The sequence below is a fragment of the Kogia breviceps genome, chromosome 15 (genome assembly GCF_026419965.1).
Source record: "Kogia breviceps isolate mKogBre1 chromosome 15, mKogBre1 haplotype 1, whole genome shotgun sequence".
NCBI classification, from domain to species: Eukaryota; Metazoa; Chordata; class Mammalia; order Artiodactyla; family Physeteridae; genus Kogia; species Kogia breviceps.
The window spans coordinates 55,252,365-55,271,989 of NC_081324.1; the positions used below are offsets into that span (position 1 = coordinate 55,252,365).

At 52.2% G+C, this 19,625-nt stretch overlaps 1 protein-coding gene across 2 annotated transcripts in view; it reads left to right on the plus strand.

Moving 5' to 3' along the window:
• The window catches only part of EMILIN2 (elastin microfibril interfacer 2), a 52,472-nt gene extending 33,531 nt beyond the window's left edge, over window positions 1-18,941 (plus strand). Inside the window, exons 5-8 of one of the 2 annotated variants that reach the window (XM_059039404.2) lie at window positions 13,740-14,126; window positions 15,464-15,496; window positions 16,004-16,132; window positions 17,914-18,941. In XM_059039404.2, the coding sequence (XP_058895387.1) occupies window positions 13,740-14,126; window positions 15,464-15,496; window positions 16,004-16,132; window positions 17,914-18,251 (887 nt within the window). In that variant the 3' untranslated portion in view covers window positions 18,252-18,941. The remainder of the gene's footprint in view (window positions 1-13,739; window positions 14,127-15,463; window positions 15,497-16,003; window positions 16,133-17,913) is intronic. The other variant, XM_067015754.1, reaches the window with a different exon arrangement.
• Window positions 18,942-19,625: the final 684 nt, after the last annotated feature.

Here is a 19,625-nt window from a genome sequence, read left to right on the forward strand (position 1 = left end):
ACTATCATGTCTGTGAGCTTAGAGTCGGGGTCAGATTTGTGGCATAACAGTTTGGGGCAGTGGATATGTTGTCTTGTTTTCTACTCAGGGAGTCTCCTGTGTGTGTATCCATTCACCTCTGTGTGGGCATCGCTTTTGTTTGCTGGTGTCATTATAATCTCTGTCATTATCATGACAGAGCATCCTCTTGTTCCCTAAAATCTAGGGCCTACATGATGGCAGGTAGAATGCGTTGTATTCCTTTCCAAAGACAGAGACAGGACCGTGGACAAAAGCACTTTAGGGGCAGTAACTGTTTAAAGCCCCATAGTGTCCAGAACAAGGACGCTTATAAGTTGTGCTTAGAGCAATGCTGGCTGCACGTGACACACTCGACAAATGTTTGTTGAATGAATGAATGAATTGAACGAATGAATGGTCCCTTAATAGTATTGAGTGATATATTCAAGTTAATTTCTGTTATTTGGGGGTTCAGCAATCATCCCTGAAGGATAGAGCATCCCTTGTACCTGGATTCAGTAGCCTCAGTACTGAGCCAGCCTTTTCTAATGGACGCGGGACGGATGAGCGGGGAGCTCACATTTATTGAGCGCTTTTTATTTGAATCAGCACTGGCCGAGTCCCCTCAGGGATGTGTTCCAAGGTCGCACAGCTGGGAAGTTGGTGGAGGTGGGGTGAGGACCCCAGGCGCTGTCCTCCAGGCCTGCACACATCTCCCCAATGTCTCCCAGAGATGAACGCACACTTACTGGGTCCATGAGGACTTGGGGAGGGTCAGCCATGTGCCCGAAAGGACCCCACTTCCTGACCAGTCCTGTCTTCTTTGTTGGCCTTTATCACCTTTCCACCTTGCTCAGCTCCAGGTGACAAAGGCCCTTACCTGTTGATGCAAGTGCCTGGCCTGGTGTGAGCTTACAGAATTTTAGGATCGGGTCCCAGATGAGACTTGCAGCCTGAGAAGGGGAGGCTGGAGTAGGAGAAGAAGAGGAGCCCTGGCCTGGCCGGGGAGAGCCAGGGCCTGGTCCCCAGGAGGCGGGGGTCTCCGGTGGTTGGGGGGGAGTGCTTTGAACCTTCCCAGAGATAAGGAGTTTGTAGATAAGGAATTACCCAGGCAGTCCCGATATTTATAGCCCTCCCCCTCCCCTCCCCACAGGCCCTCGCAGCTCCCCTATCTCTGGAATGTCGGGTAAAGGTCACAGGACTATGTGTGTATTCATAGAATGATTGTCCCTCATGGTGACAGTTCTGTCTGGACTGCGCTTTATAACAACAGATTGAACCAGATATTTCCAGTTGATTTGCAGCTCCCAGGCAGTGTGGGAAGCTGTGTTAACTCCTTCACGCTTGGCTGTGAAAGGGGTCGGGAGTGAGTGCCTTTAAAGAGAATGTGGCTTCCAAAAGATGATCCTTTTGGAATGAATTCATTGTTGTGAGTGTAGAAAGCATGGATTTCCGAGAATTTCATTGATTGAAAAGGCAGAGTCTATCCATCCTTGCAGTGCATCCAGGTCTAGGAGAACCTGAGCATGAGAGGTCTGTGGGTGAATCTGGAGTTCAGGTCACATGGACCAGTTAAGAGTCAACAGTACAGGGGCTTCCCTGGTGGCGCAGTGGTTAAGAATCCGCCTGCCAGTGCAGGGGACACGGGTTCAAGCCCCAGTCTGGGAAGATCCCAAATGCTGCACCACAACTACTGAAGCCCGCGCGCCTAGAGCCCATGCTCCACAAGAGAAGCCACCACAATGACTACCCCTTCGTTACATTGCAACGAAGAGTAGCCCCCGCTCACCACAACGAGAGAAAGCCTGGGTGCAGCAACGAAGACCCAACACAGCCAAAAAAAAAAAAGAGTCAACAGTACATTTATTGAGCACGTACCAAGTGCAGGGCTCTGTGAGGGGTGCAGAGGTGAGTAGCATGACCCTCACCCTCCAGGCGTTTTCAGTCACGGGGGTAACGACATGCACCGGTCTGCAGAGGGGATGAATGAGGTGGTGTGTCAAGGCCCAGTGAGTGGTGTCAGGGTTTATCCTTTTAGTTCATTGGATCTTACTGAACCCGTACTTTGTGGGAGTAATGAGCTATGTCTGTGGAGTATATGGATGTGTGATAGTGTGTGTGACAGTGACATTCTGAGGGGAAACAGGCAGACAGAGATGGTCACGGGCACAGGCACATGGCCACTGTGGAAGTCAGGGAGGGCTTCTTGGAGGAGGGAGCCTCCAAGGATGAGGAGGTTGAGAGTTCAGAGGCTGGTGGGGTGAAGGGTGAGGTGGAGTGATGAGAGAAGCTTCTGGAAGGAGGCGTTACTGGAGCTCATACTGAGGGGTGGGTAGGCTTCCGCAAAGCAGGAGGGGAGGACATACCTGCTGAGGAGTTGTGTGAATGGGCCCGTTATTTACTGCTGTGTGACAGCCTACCCCAAATGTTGGTGGCTTAAAGCAACAAAGCTGTACCATTTTCCATTATTCTGCGGGTCAGGAAACCGGCTTGGCAGTTCTGTTCCATTTGGTGTCAGCGTGAGTCACTCACTCAGCTGCAGTCAGGGGGCTGGTGGGCCCGGCTGGGCTGGAAGGTCCAGGCAGACGGGTCGTGTGTCCGGTGCCGCAGGGGTCCCTCCACACGGCCATCTTCTGTCTCTTCGTGTGGCTGACTTGGGCCTCCTCACAGCAGGTGGTCTTGGGTAGTCAGACTTATCACATGGTGAAAGCGGAAGAAGCCTCTTCCAGGCGAGGCCCGGAGCTGGCATGGTGTCCCTTCTGCCACGTTCCATTGGTCAAGGCAAGGTGATGCGGCTGGTGGGTGTCGGAACGAGGGAGTATTAGCGATGGTCATCATCTCTCCCACTGCGAGCCGAGGTCCAGAGCTGAGAATGCAGGATGTAGGCGCCAGAAGCCACATTGCTGGGCCAGGGACTCGCACTCTGCTGTTCCTACTGCCCTGTTCACAGACCCCATTCTTTTCTTTAGAAGCACCCGGAGGGGGCGGAACTACCCACGAGGCAGCCGGGGGAGCAGAAGGGGCTTCAGCTGACTCTCAGATAGACCCGAGTCTCTTTGTTACCTGCCACCCCCCGCATCGTTGATGCAGATGTTCTTCCCTGGGGTTTAAAAGAGATTTTGTTGTTGTTGTTGTTACGCGGGCCTCTCACTGTTGTGGCCTCTCCCGTTGCGGAGCACAGGCTCCGGACGCGCAGGATCAGCGGCCATGGCTCACGGGCCCAGCCGCTCCGCGGCACGTGGGATCTTCCCAGACCGGGGCACGAACCCGTGTCCCTTGCATCGTCAGGCGGACCCCCAACCACTGCGCCACCAGGGAAGCCCCAAAAGAGATTCTTGAGATTCTTTTTAAATTAATTTTTATTGGAGTAGAGTTGATTTACAATGTTAGTTTCTGCTGTACAGCAAAGTGAATCAGTTGTACATATCCACATATCCACTCTTTTTTAGATTCTTTTCCAGATAGGTCATTACAGAGTATTGAATAGAATTCCCTGTGCTACACAGTAGGTTCTTATTACTTATCTATTTAGTGTGTATATGTCAATCCCAATCTCCCAATTTATCCCTCTGATTCTTGAGATTATATACCAAACAAAAATGTTTGGTTACTTTTTTGGATGAAAGGTCCGTGCCTGTCATCTAGGACTCAGAGCACTGCCTAACTTCTTCTTTTTTTTTTTTTTTGGTTAATTAATTAATTTATTTTTGGCTGCTTTGGTTTTTCGTTGCTGTGTTCAGCTTTCTCTAGTTGCGGCGAGCAGGGATTACTCTTCGTTGCGGCGCATGGGTTTCTCACTGTGGTGGCTTCTCGTTTGCAGAGCACGGGCTCTAGGCGTGCAGGCTTCAGTAGTTGTGGCATGTGGGCTCAGTAGTTGTGACTCACGGTCTTAGTTGCTCCGTGGCATGTGGGATCTTCCCGCACCAGGGCTCGAACCCGTGTCCCCTGCATTGGCAGGCAGATTCTTAACCACTGCACCACCAGGGAAGCCCAGCACTGCCTAACTTCTAAAGCGTGAAGAACCACTGTATTTTCATGACTGTCTCACCTTACGCTCTGTGACATGGGTGTGACACCGCTCTCCTGGGCCCCATATGCCCCACCCCTTCATTTATATAGTCATTCATTCAACAGATACTTACTGAGTCATGTCCTAGAGCTGGCGTTTCAGCCCTGAAGGACCTTACACTCTAGTGTGTAAGACACGTAATGCACAGCCCAGAAAATGAAGATCTGATTTCAGCTGGCGATCAGTGTGTGGGGAAAGATCCAACAGAGAAGGTGATAGAGGACGGGGGACTTTGTATTTTAGATCAGAGGTCGGGCAGGGTTGCTCAGTGGAGATGACATTTGAGCAGAGACATGAATAAGACGAGGGAGCGAGCCCTGCAGAGATCTGTGTTCCCGGCAGAGGGAAAAGCATGTTCAAAGGCCCTGAGGCAGGAATGTGTTTGTCCTGATTGAGGACTCAGAATGCCAGTTTGACCAGGTCTGTGAGCAAGGGGGAAAGTCATAGGCAGTGAGGTCAGGGAGTAGGAATCAGATGAGGTGGGATTTTATAGGCTGTGATAATGGATTTGGATTTTAAGCATCATGAGAAAGTCTTGGAGAATTTAGAGCCAGGAAGTGATTATTATTTCCCAGGTTTGCAATCCCAGCTACTCTACACATTCTTTGTGACTTTGGGCAAGTTATTTATCTACTTAATGCCTCACTTTCTATACCTGTTAACTGGAGAGTATCATGATAATAATAATACTTCAAAAAGTTAGTATGAGGATTAATATTCCTAAGTAGTGGAGTATTAAATAGCGCCTGGCACCTGGTAATCCCTCAATAAATACCAGCTGTGATGTCGACCCTCTGTCCCCTATGGTGGATGTTCATTCTGCTCTTGGGTGAAGTTCTCTCTTTCTCTTCCTACCAGTCCCCAGGCCTGCAGCCTCGGAGGAGTGAGAGCAGGCTTGTCCACACCGCAGACATGGGATGAGAGCCCTGGGTGTGGGGCTCCTGGCTGCTCTGTCAAATGTTTCTAGAAAGCCAGAGGGTTTTGTTTTTTTCCTTCTTTCCCTTTCCTTTTCTTCTCTTCTAAACTGGGAGTCAGGTAGAAAGTGTAAAAAGCCTAGAAATCTCCCCTTCCTAGCATTCAGGATTCATGTTCAAATAAATTAGCTTCTGAAGGGCAAGGAGATGGGGAAGTCCTTTGTTCTTCTGTGGATGTGGCACTAGGCTTTGGCCTTCTGTGCCCCGTCACACTGGCTCCTGTTTTCATTGTTGGTTCTTCACACCATCTCCCCAGCACCCTGTCCCTTTCCTTTAGCTGCAACCTGTCCCCAAGTTGACTGAAATTGTCAGGTAGGGGTCGCTCTGTCGCTGGCAGCTCCAGGGTCTGCCCCCAGCGTGGCTGAAAGCCAGAGTCTGCTTTCTGCTGGGGCCCCGGGACCAGACTGTGACGTTTCTGCTGTTCCCCTTCCAGTTGGGGGACATAAGGGGAGTTCCTGTTGCTGAGAAACCTGGGGCTCCCACCCAAGCCAAGATGGGGCAGAGGAATAGTCTGTGCGTCAGGGACGCTCTCCTCCCCTGCGTCACGGTTCCAAGAAGGGCCACGCCTGCCGGACATCGCAGCACTGTTTCAGCACACTCCAGTGACAGTGGCACTGCTTCCTCTTTCTAATCTAATCTTTTTTTTTTTCACTGCAGACCTGGATTTAATATCATGGAAGCTGCTGGGGTTTTCTCACAATACAGATTAAGAGTCAGAATCTCCCCCTGCCCCCAAGGAAGAGCCTGGTTAGCTCCTGAATCCAAAGATGCCCTTGATGCAAATGTCTTATGGCAATTTCTCATACATACGTTTTTTCCTCTCTTCTTTTAAATTTTAATTTTGTTGGAGTATAGTTGATTTACAATGTTCTGTTAGTTTCAGGTGTACAGCAAAGTGATTCAGTTATACATATACATATATTCATTCTTTTTTATAGATTCTTTCCTCATATAGGTGATCCCAGAATACTGAGTAGAGTTCCCTGTGCTATAAAGTAGGTCCTTGTTGGTTACCTATCATATACAGTAGTGTGTGTTCATCCCAAGCTCCTGATTTATCCCTCTCCCCCTGACATTTCCCCTTTGGTAACCATAAGTTTGTTTTTGATATCTGTAAGTCTGATTCTGTTTTGTAAATAAGTTCGTTTGTTTCATTTTTACAAAATTTGATTCCACATGAGTGACAGCATATGATATTTGTCTTTGTCTGACTTACTTCACTTAGTGTGATAATCTCTAGGTCCATCCAAGTTATTGCAAATGGCATTATTTCATTCTATTTTATGGCTGAATAGTATTCCATTGTGTGTATGTACCACATCATCTTTATCCATTCCTCTGTCAGTGGACATTTAGGTTGCTTCCATGTCTTGGCTATTGTAAATAGTGCTGCAGTGAACATTGGGGTGCATGCATCCTTTCAGATGATGGTTTTCTCCAGATAGATGCCCAAGAGTGGGATTGCTGGATCATATGGTAGTTCTATTTTTAGTTTTGAATTATATTAATAACGTTTCATTCAGGGGTATTACAGATTTAAGAATCCCAGGGCTTCCCTGGTGGCGCAGTGGTTGAGAGTTCACCTGCCTATGCAGGGGACACAGGTTTGTGCCCCGGTCTGGGAGGATCCCACATGCCGCGGAGCGGCTGGGCCCGTGAGCCATGGCCGCTGAGCCTGCGCGTCTGGAGCCTGTGCTCTGCAACGGGAGAGACCACAACAGTGAGAGGCCCGCGTACCGCAAAAAAAAAAAAAAAAAAAAAAAAAAAAAAAAGAATCCCGTCTTTATCCAGTTGCTTAGCCTAAGCTGTGCTGTAAGAATGAAAAAGCACAGATTTTTCAAATAAGTATTTAACCGTAAAGCATGGCCAGGGGAAGTGTGGCCTGATGCCAGTGTTATGACGGTTTTGGCCCTCAACTTGAAATTGGCTGAGTTTGGGGCCAGTGTAGGTCCAAGATATTATGATGGAGTAGGTCAGAGTTTTATAAATACCTAAAGGCTAAACAAACTGCCCACACTCAGACCACACCAACTCCAGACGATACCTGCCCTTTTGCCCTGTGAGCATCTGGTTGTTGTAAAGCTGTTTAGTTGGTGAAAGTTGCAGCTGCTTTTCTCCATCTTAACGTTGACTTTAGAACTGCCATGTTCTGGGAGGGCTCTCCCACAGCTGCGTGCAGAATCCTCTGTGAGCTTTACAAAAATAAGGACTCTGGGCTCACTCGGGAGATTCCGCCTCAGCAGGGATGAGGTCAGATCCAGGAATTTGTAATTAAATTTGTAATTAAAACAAAGAACCCCCTAATTCTGGTCCCAGAAGTGGAAGGCAGGCCCCCTCAGAGGCAGCACCGGGGCTGCCGTGCCAAGGAAGAAGAGAAGCGGGGGCGGGAGGGCGGTGAGGAGAGAGGATAAAATCCCGGACTTGACCCAGCGCCACCCACGCAAGCTCCAACCGTGACGTGCGTGTCCACTGAGGGACTCTGCTCTTCGCTGTTGATGTGTCTCCTTAGGCCTTGACTACTACAGCTTTATAGTGAGTCTGAAAATCAGGTAGATCCTCTCTCTGCATTTCCATATACAACTTAGAATCAGCTTGTGAATTTCTACCCAAAAAAATCCCCCAGTGATGCTGACGCTTGGGTCGACCTCTCTGGGATTCAGTGACATCAAACGACTCTCTGTCTCAAATGAGCTGCCCCCGATGTCAACAGAAGTGGCCGGAGCCGTCTCTCTGTGTCAGTGTTCTCTAGGTTGTACTTTTCAGAAATGTCGACCTGTTTCCCTTGTTGAGGCTGATTCCACGGGCTTCCGTGTGATCACGCCTGGACTCCTTTCTCGGCTGGGCCAGTGGGCTCTGTCCTCTAGAGGAAGAGTCGGTCCGGGTCCTTCTGTGATGGAACCACAGCGCCCCTTGGACGAGCTTGAATGCTTTTCCTCTTCATTCCAACCAAAGTCCAAAGCAGCATTTTGACTGCCATTTGCTCAGAGTAGGACCATTCCTGCAAACGCATGGTTTCCCTTCCTCTGCTGTCAGCGGAGCGGTGCAGGGTTTCTGTGGGTTGTCTTCCCAGTCCTGAGAGTCCTTCACATGCCTCCACGGCCTGTCTTCCCTCGGCCTTTCTGCAGGGAGACCGGCAAGCGTCTCCTCGGAAACCCCTGCCTCGTGCCCGCCCTGTGCCGGTCAGTGAGGGCACCGCAGTCCCGCGGAACCTCCTGTTGAGCCTCGCGTTTCTCAGGCCCTTCCCAAGAACTGAGCTTTGCCGGGCAGTGTGGCCCTCCGTCCACTTAGCCTGCTGTATGTCAGCATGTGGATGGGTTTTTTTTTTTTTTTTAAGTCAGAAGTTTTGGGAATTCCCTGGAAGTCCAGTGGTTAGGACTCCACGCTGTCACTGCTGAGGGCACAGGTTCAGTCCCTGGTCGAGGAACTAAGATCCTGCAAGCTGTGGGGCGTGGCCAAAAAATAGATTTTTTTTTTTAAAAAAAGAAAATATGAAGTCAGAAGGCTTGATTGACATCTTTAAAATAGTCCCCCGGAGTTGCAGGGTTTGGTCAGCAGACACACCCTTGGGATGCCTGGCAGCTTAGCTTCCCCCCAGCTGGGAACTGCCCTTGACGTCTGCACAGTGTTCTGCAGTCAGGGACGTGTCCCCGCATCCACCACTTCATCTGATTGGCACCGATTCCGCCTGCTTGTCAGGAGGCTTTGCCGGTTTAGCCCGAGTGATGGCTGAGCTGATAACTCAGGAGGTTTCTGTGGCTTTCCCTCAGCCACGCCACCAACAAGACTCTAACGTCCAAGGCCCGTGTCTGTCCCCGCATCCCTGCTCTGTGACAAGTTACCAGGCACAGCCACGGGGCCGGAACTTTGGCGATTTAGCTGCCACTCTGCAGGGTTCTCTGGCGGCTGCAGGAGGAGCCAGACCACCCAGGCTCCTGACAGCGGAGGAAGGCATGTCAGTCTCGTGGACTCTTGGGGATTTCCTTAGGCAGGTCTTTGTCTTAGCAAAGTTGAAATTGGCTTTTAATAAGAACTTTAATGGAGACGGGGTGGCCTTTCCTACATGGTGTCAGGTCCATCCTTGGTAAGGCTGTGGCCCTGCCCATCCCGCACACAGTGGCACAAGGCCACACTGTGGCATCAGGACCAATGTCTTGGGGCAAGTTCTGGAACAAAAGCAAGCACACGTATGGCTGATCCTTCCTCCTCATTCCTCGCACGTGAAACATGGGCAGCAACAGTTGGCTCTTATGAGGAACTCAGTACAAATGGTCACTCTCTGGATTAGGAACATATGTTCGCTTTGGAAAGACGTTTACTGCCAGAGTCATCTTTCCAGAATGAGCAAGATGCTGTCCAGTCTTTGTTACAACCATGTAATGAATGTGTGCCTTAGAAACACCACGTGATGCACTGGGCTGAGCCTGTGCTGGGGGCCAGGGCTGGGGAGCAGTCTGGATCCAGGGCAGCTTTCTCCTGACCGTCTTTGCTGTGATGTGAGTGGTGTTTGGAGCCGCCTGTCCTGCGCAGTGTGCTGCACGGACTCCCCATGGAGATCGGTGGAGGATATTTGGCCCAAGCAGGTCGTTTATTTGTTTCCCTCTACCTTCCACTTGCTATGACAAGCCTGGGTGTTGAGGGAGTGATGAACATAAAAGAGAACCATCACTGACTCTAGGTACTGGCATTGGCCTTATAGGACCCCAGAATGATTATCGTCGGCAAAATTAGGGCGCCTAATTTAATGGTTGGCAGGAGTGAGGGTGCAGCCCATGGTACCTGCTGTATACTTCCAGCCTTCCTTCATTCACCAAATACTTGGATGTCTCAATGTCACATGCCAGGCCCTGGGGATAAAAGATCATTAAAATGTGTCCTCAAGTGGTCATCATCCAGCAAGAAAGGAGAGATGTAAAAAACTGAAGAGACCCCTGAGAGGCCAAAGTGGTTCATGGTTCGGAGGCAGGATGTTCAAGCCCTACTGGGCAGATTCATGACAGCTTCACGAGGAGGGGATATCTGAACCGGGACTGCAGGAAGAGGTGTGTTTCGGTGAGGGCACCTGAAGAGGCATTTTAGGGAGTGCGAACAGCAAAGCACAAAGGCAGGGATGCTCAGAGCCGGGCACCAGTGGGGGTACTGAAGGTGGCAGGAGGCGATGGGGCAGGGGGTGGGGACACGGATGACAGAGAAGATTCTGTTGGATTTTATGAGCAGTGGAGGACAACCGGAGATTTCTGAGCAGGGAAGATGACTAGGATGCGTTCTAAGAGCATTCTGAGAAAGGTGTGGAGGAAGGACCCAAAGGACGATTTAAAATTACAATCAGCTGGACTTAGCCCAGATCGTGTGTGTGTGTGTGTGTGTGTGTGTGTGTGTGTGTGTGTGAGAGAGAGAGAGAGAGAGAGAGAGAGAGAGAGAGAGAGAGAGAGATAAGCGAGAGCACCTGGGCTAGGTGATGGGGCAAGCGACAGACAGGGGGCTTCAGAGAAAGGGGGCTGGCTTGAAGGGTTTGTGGGGGATAGGTACGAAAATAAGGACCCGGTAGAAGGGCTTGTACTTGGCTATTTTTAGGTGCTTTGTCAACTGTAATTCATTGAGGGTTGTAGGACTGAGGAAAAGTACTTGTTTTTAAATTTGGGGTGGAGACACATAAACGTGGGCTAAAGGGAAGGAGCTGGTGGGGTGGAAGGAAAGAGACGGAGGAGAGAGGGGTGATGCTGGAGGAGCATCTCCAGCAGAGAAGGGAGGTGGGGCAAGGGCAGGAGCCTGCGCCCCTGGGAGGGAGGCCAGCTTGTGAGCCTGGAAACAGCGTGAGGAGGGAGGGGAGACAGACAAGGAAGGACCTGAGCTTGGACTGGAGGGAAGAGTTTAGAGACAGGCCCTGGGTGTCTTCCATAATTATGTCTTATAAAAATGAAATAGTTCTGAGAAGTTTATAATGAAAACCAGCTTTCCTGCCCCCTTTTCCCTGTTACCCTTCTCACCCTAGAGGTGGCCACTCTTTCAGCTGTTTTCTCTCCCTGATATTTACCATCAATTTATTAGTTTTAGATATTTCTATATGGGTATTATTTGACATTATATGTATTACTTATCAGCTGTAGACATTAGCCTATGTATTAGGCTCTCTCGTGTCTCCTCCTGCTTCTCCTCCTCCCAGCTGCCAGTGGAGTTATGCCACAAAAATCAAGTCAGTATTTATGCTATGAGGAGCTAAACAGCTCAGTAATGGCCAAATATGATCATGTTGCTTTTTGTTTTGCTTTCCTCTGAATTAGTAGTAGTGCTGCATTATTATTTGCTAGATTTTACATATCTGTTTTGGATTCTTCTCACCCTCTGATACCCTCTCATAAAAATTATTACCATAAAAAGTATCAGATCATTTGTCAGGTCCATTTTTTAAATTAGTGACCTTTCTCCAGTTCTCTCTTCCTGACCCAGTCTGGACTGCTTATTCTCTGGACTTGCTCTAAGGCTTTCAATCTGAAACTTCCTTCACTACCATCCTAGAAATTTCTTGAACCTCTCTCCTGTCTTAGACACTTTTCTTTACTCTGCATCTCTTTCTTTCATGGTTTACTCCCTTGTTTCAGTGGAGTACATTTTCCAACAGCTTTCTAAGAAAGGGTGCTTGACAGTTTTGCTTGTTTGTCTGTCTTTAAATAGTGCATGCCTGGAAATGTCTTTATTCTAGTTTCACAACTGGCAGATATTTTAGCTGGGTATAGAATTCAAGGTTAGCAATGATAGTCCCTCAAAATCTGAAGGTGTTCTTTTGTCTTCTGGTTTCCAGTACTGTTGTTAAGCCTGATGCCACCCTTCTGGTTTGAGGTCACTTTTTAGTTTTCCCCTGACAGTTTGTGTGGTCTTCTCTTTATCCTCAGTGTTCTGAATATGCTTTGGTTTGGGTCTTTCATTCAATAATTGTGCTGGGATCTTTCTTAGTTCTGAGAAATTGTGTATTTGAGTTTCTCCTTACTACCTCATCATCCCTACACCCGTTTTTCTGATCTTTCTTTTCAGGAGAGAGTCTAATTTTCCTCTGGTTTCTCTCCTATTGTCCATTATTTTCTCTTCCTGGTCTACCTTCTGAAAGAGCACCTTGATTTTGTCTAACTGTTTCATTGATTTTTCTTATTTTGGCAAGTATATTTTTAATCAGCAAAGACTCATCTTTATTCTCTGGTTAGGCCTCTCAATACTAATCTATTCTTATGCTTTGGATGCAGTGTCTTCTGTTTCTGAGATTATTACTTTTGATTTTGTTTAAAGCAGGCACAGCGTTTATTAGAAGCACAGTACGTGTGGGAGAGCATGCAATGAAGCGGTTTATTTAGGGCAGAAGCTAAAGTTACACACTTGGAGAAGCCTGTGGGCATCCTCGCTAGTGAGGAGCACGCCTTATTACATGTTTATTTTCTTGTATTATCTCTTTAAAGTTCCTTTTTGTTCATTGGTTTCCTTTCTCACTCTTGTCCTTCACTGTGGCTGGTGGTGTCCCCATGTCGGGAATTGCTCTGCCTCAGTTTCTATGCCCAACCCAACTCTTCCCACCAGAGTCCTGAAGAGAATTAAGGCCTGATGCCTTTCCACTGTATGGTGTGAATTAACTTATCTTCAGTGCATCTAGAATGGTATTAGTTCTGTACCATCCATGGGGGAAATTAGAAAGTGATCCCTTCATTCAAATCATTTTCCTTAGGGATTAATCCTCTCAAGGAGTACTGGGTGGGAAAGGCTATTTGAGAAATAGTCTCCCTTTGGGGCTGAAGGTAGGCTAGCAACCTGTGAGTGGAGGAGGAGCATGGGTTCGATCTTCCATAATTAGCTTTGTGAATTTTAAAACTAGGCAGTGGGGCACAATGCAGTTACTGATTTTGCTTGGTCATAATTTTGTAGCCTTGGAAGCTGGGCCATTGCAAGCATAATACAGATTGAGGAGGTGGGTGGGGTTTGGCTTTTGAGGATGGGATTGTGACCAGTCCTGGTTATTTTTAGATATCTTACAGGCCTTCAGGAAGGGCTTCCTGGAAGGTTAGTTCCAGGAATGTATTCATAGGAGGAAAGGGTGGCAGCTTCCCGCTTGTCATAGCGCCATCCCAAGAGGGCAGGGAAATGTGAGTCAGGACTTTTCTGCAGTGGAAATTTCCTCAATTGGTGATCTTAAGGCTGTGGTGAGAGGTGGGGGGCACTGCTGCTCCTCCTCTGGGAGCTGTGCCTGCTGCAGAGGCAGCCCGAGCTCCCTGACACCTGCCTGGGTCCTGTGATGTCTGCACCCAGCAGGCCCTTGGCTTGTGAGGCTGTCCACTGTGACCGTAAGACTAGCTTGTCTGAGAGAATGCAAGGCCATGGGTGGCAGCAGGCAGGCAGATACCCCTGTGGTATCACCATGTAGTGAAATCAGGGAGTTTTGGGTGCTGTTTTGGAGAGTGCGACCATCATGAAGAAAGAGGGTGAAGATCCCCCTCCCCTGGGCAGGGGGTCCAAGCAGGCTGTCCCCACTCTGTGGTGGCTGCTCTTGTGTTTGCTGGTGGGCCCAGCCCAGAGACCCCACAGAAGCCACAGGCCAGCCCCCCAAGCACACAGCTTCCAGGGAGCCTTGCCCACAGAGTCTCACAGAGGGGCCTGTGGTCGAGCAGTCAAGTCTGAGGTTTTGAACCCTGTGTATTTTTTTCCACTTTCCAAATGCTCAGCCGAGGAGCCCTCAGCAGCACCTCAGCCTCTGCCCCAAGGGAAGGCCCCGCACCCGGCAGAGGCCCCCACCAAGTCATCTGCTCCAGCACTGACCCCTCCACCACCGTCCAGTGCTCCCCCGCCACCCAAGGACCCTGGACAGCAGCCGTACACAGGCCAGCAGCTTGTCCTGCCCAAGAGACGCCCCCGGCCACTGCCCCCGCTGCTGCGGCCCGGCTGGACGGGGCTGCCCTTCTTGCCTGGCTCCACCGGGGTCATTATGGAGACTGGAGAGGCCGGGCCCCCGGGAAGGATGGGCATGTCGGGGCGTGGACTGCCCCGGGGCGTGGACGGCCAGACTGGGCAAGGGCCCATCCCCAGGGCCGAAGGCTACGCGGGAGCACCAGGTAAGGGTCCCCCACTGCTGGGCCATCTGAGCTACAGAAGGTGAGGATGCACAGAGGGGGCTGCTGCAGGGTCTCTGTGGGTCTTGGGTGCAGCCTTCAGGGTACAAGGTCCAAAACTTGGCTCTCCAAAGGTTCTGTGGTACCCTGGGGATAGTACATCATACTTATATTTGTGCCATGGGCTGTAATACCTGGACCACACAGGCAGCTCCTTGATCTCCCTAGCAGGAAGCGTACCGGGGAAACCAAGAGGATACTGGGAGCTTGCGTAGCCACAAAGATGAGCACACATCAAAGTGGGTAGGCTGGAAGGTTCTGGCTCCAACCCTAGCTATGTCATTGCAAGGCTTAGCTCTGTCAATGGCAAAGGGAGGGTGATAATAGGACTTCAGAGAGTTATTGTGAGGATGGAGAAAAGCCTAGGTCAGTGCTTGGCCAGTTAAGTGCTACATGTGAGTTGGAAGGTCAGCACCGTGGTGGTGAAGGAGGTGTTGGCGGTGGAGGAGGTGAAGTCAGGTAAAGGCAGGAGGGAGAAGGAAAAGGGAGCGAGCATTTATGGGACACCCACTGCATGCCAGGGACTGAACTAGGTGCTGGATCTACAGCTTTCCCTACAGCACTGTGAAGTTGATATTCTACTGATAGTCTACTGAGAGATGAGGAAACTGAGGCTCTGGGCTCTGACATATAAACACGTGATGCTGCTTGGGGTAGATCACGTCAGCTGTCCCAGGATAGTACCAACCAGTCGCCTCAGAGTTAAACCAAACTGACAGTTGGAGGCACTCAGCCACGGGTAAGGACAGCCTGCCTGAATGAAGCACCGTGGCTGCTGGGTAGGTGGGGTCACTGATGTTCCCTCTCAGCCACCCCAGGCTCCAGTGATCCCAGCTCTCTCTTAGGCAGGTGTGGTGCCTTTTCTAAGATGACAGTTTTCCTTCTGTTAGTTCCACGTATCCTGGATGCTTCTGTTCTTTTGGGCAATTTGTTCATTTGTACGTCTGTCCTTCCTTCCACACATCCATACGACAAACACTGCATCCAGTCTACCTGGGGGCAAAGCTAGTGAACAGTCCCTGCTCCTGGAGGGCAGGCGTGGGAGTGGACATGTCAGTCTGTAGCCTGCTCGCTGGCTTGGGCCCCAAGGCTCCAGTCCATCTTCTTCCTATTCTCCCAGCCAGTTCATCCTCAGGGCTGTCTTCTCTGTGCAGGCAGCTGGGAGTGGGTGCTCTTAATGTCTACTTACACAGTGTGAGGAACAGGCAGAAAAGGAGGGGCTCGGGAAAATGAGGTGCGCTGTTAGGGCTTTGACACTGCATCTGCGTTTTGTTTTTCAGGGTACCCCAAGTCACCGCCTGTAGCCTCCCCAGGTACGTTAGCCAGGACAGGAGGCCGAGGCGGGCGGTTCTGGGCAGCCTCCGTCCCCCCACCTCCACCCCCACCCCACTGCGGGTCCTGTCTCCTCCCTCTGGGCCGTTAGCACGGGTGCAGCTCTCCTCAGCTCACTTGCTTGTGTGCACACAAACGCACGCACGCGCCATAGCATCGCGCATGCTTGCACAGCCTCACAGCTCTCATCACAAGAGCTCACACAGAAGCACCTTGTGTGGCCTCAGCTCCCCCACCCCAGACATCATGCACAAGGCCCACGCATGCGCGAAGCCTCCCAGCTCACGCAGCGTCCAACGCAGTCCACGCATGCGCACTCCCAGTAACTGCCTGCCCCTCTGACAAGGGCACTGTCGGGCCCAGGGTGTGAGGAGGGGGTGTGCCCACTTTGAGGCGAAATGCAAGGCCCAGGCTGCCCCTCGGGACGGCGCGCAGGCCTCAGCTCGGGGCCTGACGCCTGACGGCAGGCGCATCCTCCCTCCGCCCAGGGTTCCCGGCGCCGTCTCTGGTGTCCTTCTCCGCGGGGCTCACCCGGAAGCCTTTCCCCAGCGATGCGGGCGTCGTCCTCTTTAACAAAGTGCTGGTGAACGACGGGGACGTGTACGACCCCAGCACCGGTGAGTCCGCCCGCCTACACGGCCGCTCGGGAGGACTCTCCCAGCCGGGAAGCTGTAAGGAAGGTCCCTCCCGGCTGCCACGACAGTTGTGCCCATAACGCCGCCTGCAGGATCCCTGGTTTCTGAGGCCCAAGTGGGTCAGCAGCAGCACGGGGCGCCTGCTTTGGGGCAGAACCGCTCGCCCTTCCGGGGGTTCGGTCCATGTGATCTCCAGCCCCCGAGAACAGCGGGGACGGGAGGCCACCCTGGTGCCTGGGCTGCTGTCCTCGGGGCCGCGGGCATCTCGCCTGCCGAAGGAGAGCCAGGACCCCCTAGTCCGCCGCTGTCCCCCCACCCATGGGCACCAGCGGACTGGGGTGTCGCGTGTGTGCGGTGGCCGGAGCTCTGCGTGGCCCCTGGGAGGGAATCGGCTCTCTGCAGGCAGAGATGTGAGTTGCCGCCCTGGCCCCGGGTCTCAGGACCCTGGGCCTCGGGTTTTAGCTAGCATCAGAGTGAATGAACTGCAGAGCGTGGAAAACCGGGGCTCATGGCCTCCAGGCCCATAGGCGTGAAGCTCGGCATCACACTCTTGTTTTTAACGGGCTTGGAGGCGGGGGTGTGACAAGGCTGCTTGCTTTGTGCTCAAGTCGGGCTTCCCCCAGGGCCCTCACTCCACGCAGCCTCAGCTATGGGGACAGCTTATCCACGCCAACAGGCCACGTGCTCTCGGCACACAGGGACCGTGACCTACATTTCTCTCCTGTTCCCAGGATGCCCAGAACCATACTCTCTCCAGCGGGTCTTCAGTAAAGGGAGTTCTGCGTGACCCTGAGCAGACGCCGGCCATGTGCCTGGAGTGCTGGGGCCCGTCTGTCCCCAGGCTCTAAATTACTAAGAAGAGCTGGGGAAGGGAGCTGGGCGGCCTGGCACGTTGCAGGGCAGGTTGAAGACTCAGGCCCCTTAGATTCCTTCTCAACTCTAAGCCCGTGGTCTATGTCCGGCCCCCTCCCCGGAGCCCTTGGGGCAGTGGCCACTCCTGCCAGCACTAGGTCTGGCTGTGGGCCCATGTGCCGCTGCTTTGCAAATGGGCAACATCTGCAAACCTTATCCCCCCACCTCCGACCAGCCCTTCCCCTGCCTCCCCAGCCCCAGAGGGTGTGTCTAAATACCAGCTCGCTTCTGGCTGCGCGTGGATGCCACCTGGGTACTGGTCCAGAAGGGAGCCTGGCTCTTCCACCGGAGGAGGGCTGGCTGTGGCTGCATCTCTGGCTCGGTGTCTCTTCTTCCTGCGTTAATGACCGACCTTGTGGGGATTTTTTGGTCCTGCCTCCCCAGAAGGCAGCTAAGGTGTTTTGTGGCAATTGTTCCCGTGAGGTCGATACTAAGTTGGCCTCAAGGTGCTTTCAGTGACAGAGAAAACTCCCCAGAGGCAGCCAGGATCGGTGTGGCCGCTTCCTACCGATAAAACCTGTGTGAGGGGGAACAGGCCAGTGTGCACAGTAAAGGGCCAGTTTTCCCTCAGGCTGCTGCTGGGTCTGCAGTGAGGACCAGGTCAGTGCAGAGAGCAGTGTGGGCCAAGGGGGACTGTCACTGTCGTTGGGTGGGTTTAGTGTGCGGAGGGGCTGCGCCCCTGAGTGCGCCTGCCTCCCGTGGGGAGGCTGAGCAGGACTTTTGAGTTCAAACCCAGGCCACCCAGGGCAAACCCAGAGGCTGGTCTGCCTTCATCTGGGTTAACTGTCAGCTTGTCGCAAAAGGCTGTGGTGGTGTCACGTGAACACTGGTGTCTGCTTTCCTCCTCCCAGGGGTCTTCACAGCTCCGTACGACGGGCGCTACCTGATCTCGGCCACGCTCACCCCCGAGAGGGACACGTACGTGGAAGCCGTCCTTTCGGTCGCCAACGCCAGTGTGGCACAGCTGCACACGGCCGGCTACAAGAGAGAATTCCTGGAATACCACCGGCCCCAGGGGGCTGTGCACACTTGTGGGGGCCCAGGGGCGTTCCACCTTATCGTGCACTTGAAGGCAGGGGACGGCGTCAACATCGTGGTGACCGGGGGCAGGTTGGCTCACACAGACTTTGACGAAATGTACTCCACGTTTAGTGGGGTTTTCTTATATCCTTTCCTGTCCCACCTCTGAGGTGGCCGGGCAAGGGAAGGGGAAAGAGTTGTAGGAACTCGGCAGCTTTAATGCATTCAGCGTGTGTGTGTAACTGGAGAACTGGTCTAGTTTCCTGCAGACACCCCACCACCTCCCCCAGGTAAAGGCCACGCCTGGCTGCCAAGGCAGTGAGGAGTAAACCACGGGCTAACGTGGCCATGGCACCTAAGAGTCAGAAGCGCCCCTGCCTGCACGCCAGCTCCTCCCCCTGCGTCTCCCAGCTCCCACCTCTGGCTCCGCCGTGGCCTGAGCTCTCTCCGAGGGGCCTGTGCTGGGCCTACAGGGTGCTGACCGCGGAGGCTGCAACTGCTGCCCGGTGGGATCATGCCCTGCTGCTGGGGAAGGACGAGCCGCTGAGAGGAGGCAGAACTGGCACCAGTGGCCAGACTTTACTGGAGCAGAGCTGTCGCCAGCTGCTTCTGTCTTCACTTATCCTGCATGTGGGAGAAAAGTTTAAACACTGAAGTGGCACATGCCACCACAGACCTAGGGTGGACAGTGGGCTGTCCCAGGTTTGGCTCGCCACCCCGCTCCCTCCCCCCACCCCGGGTTTGCCTGACTGAGAGGGACACAGGAGAGACTGTCATGTGGCTTGTTGGGCTCCTTGAATGACATGTACGACTTAAGTGCAAAGACAGGGAGTGTCAATAAAGATGTAAAACACTTCCAGTTCAGTCTGATGCCTTCTGGATTGAGAGTTGCTGCTGAAAAGCAAACTACAGTAAATGACTTTAACGGCTGCAGAAAGTAAGCTTGAGTAAATTCATCTCAACCATGCAACTGTTATCCCTCAGCATCCATGCCATGCACTTGGGGGTTGTTCTTGGCTTGTAAAGACAGACAGACTAGATGTGCTTGGAGGTCAGAGTCCCCATGTGAGCCCCACAGCTGAAAAGGGGGCTTCTCCAGGGGGTGCTGAACATTCACATTGAACCCGCAGCTGCCCAGCTCACAGCAGATGCAGCTATAAGGACTCCCGAGCTCCCAGGCAACAAGAGGCCCAACACAAAACCGACCACACTGAACACCGAGGTCATCTGAGGAAAGCAGGACTCCTCCTGTGGAGAGCACGCTCTGTTCCCGGGAAGCCCAGGCCCCTCACTCCTGTACCGGCAGCCACACCAAACCCTTAGCTCCGCGTGGTCTTTGCTAATCAGGTTGGTGAGACCTGTTGGCCAACCACGTGCCACTGTGGGGAGGAAAGTCCCCCCAGAGCCCCAGGGAAAAGATGTGGACAATAGAAACCAGTTTCCTTGGCCGACATCAAGCCACCAAGGTACTCGTATCTTGTAAGAATGCTTTTTCCAGGACTGCTTGCAAATGAGAGTCCAGGGCAGCCAGTGGACAGAGAGG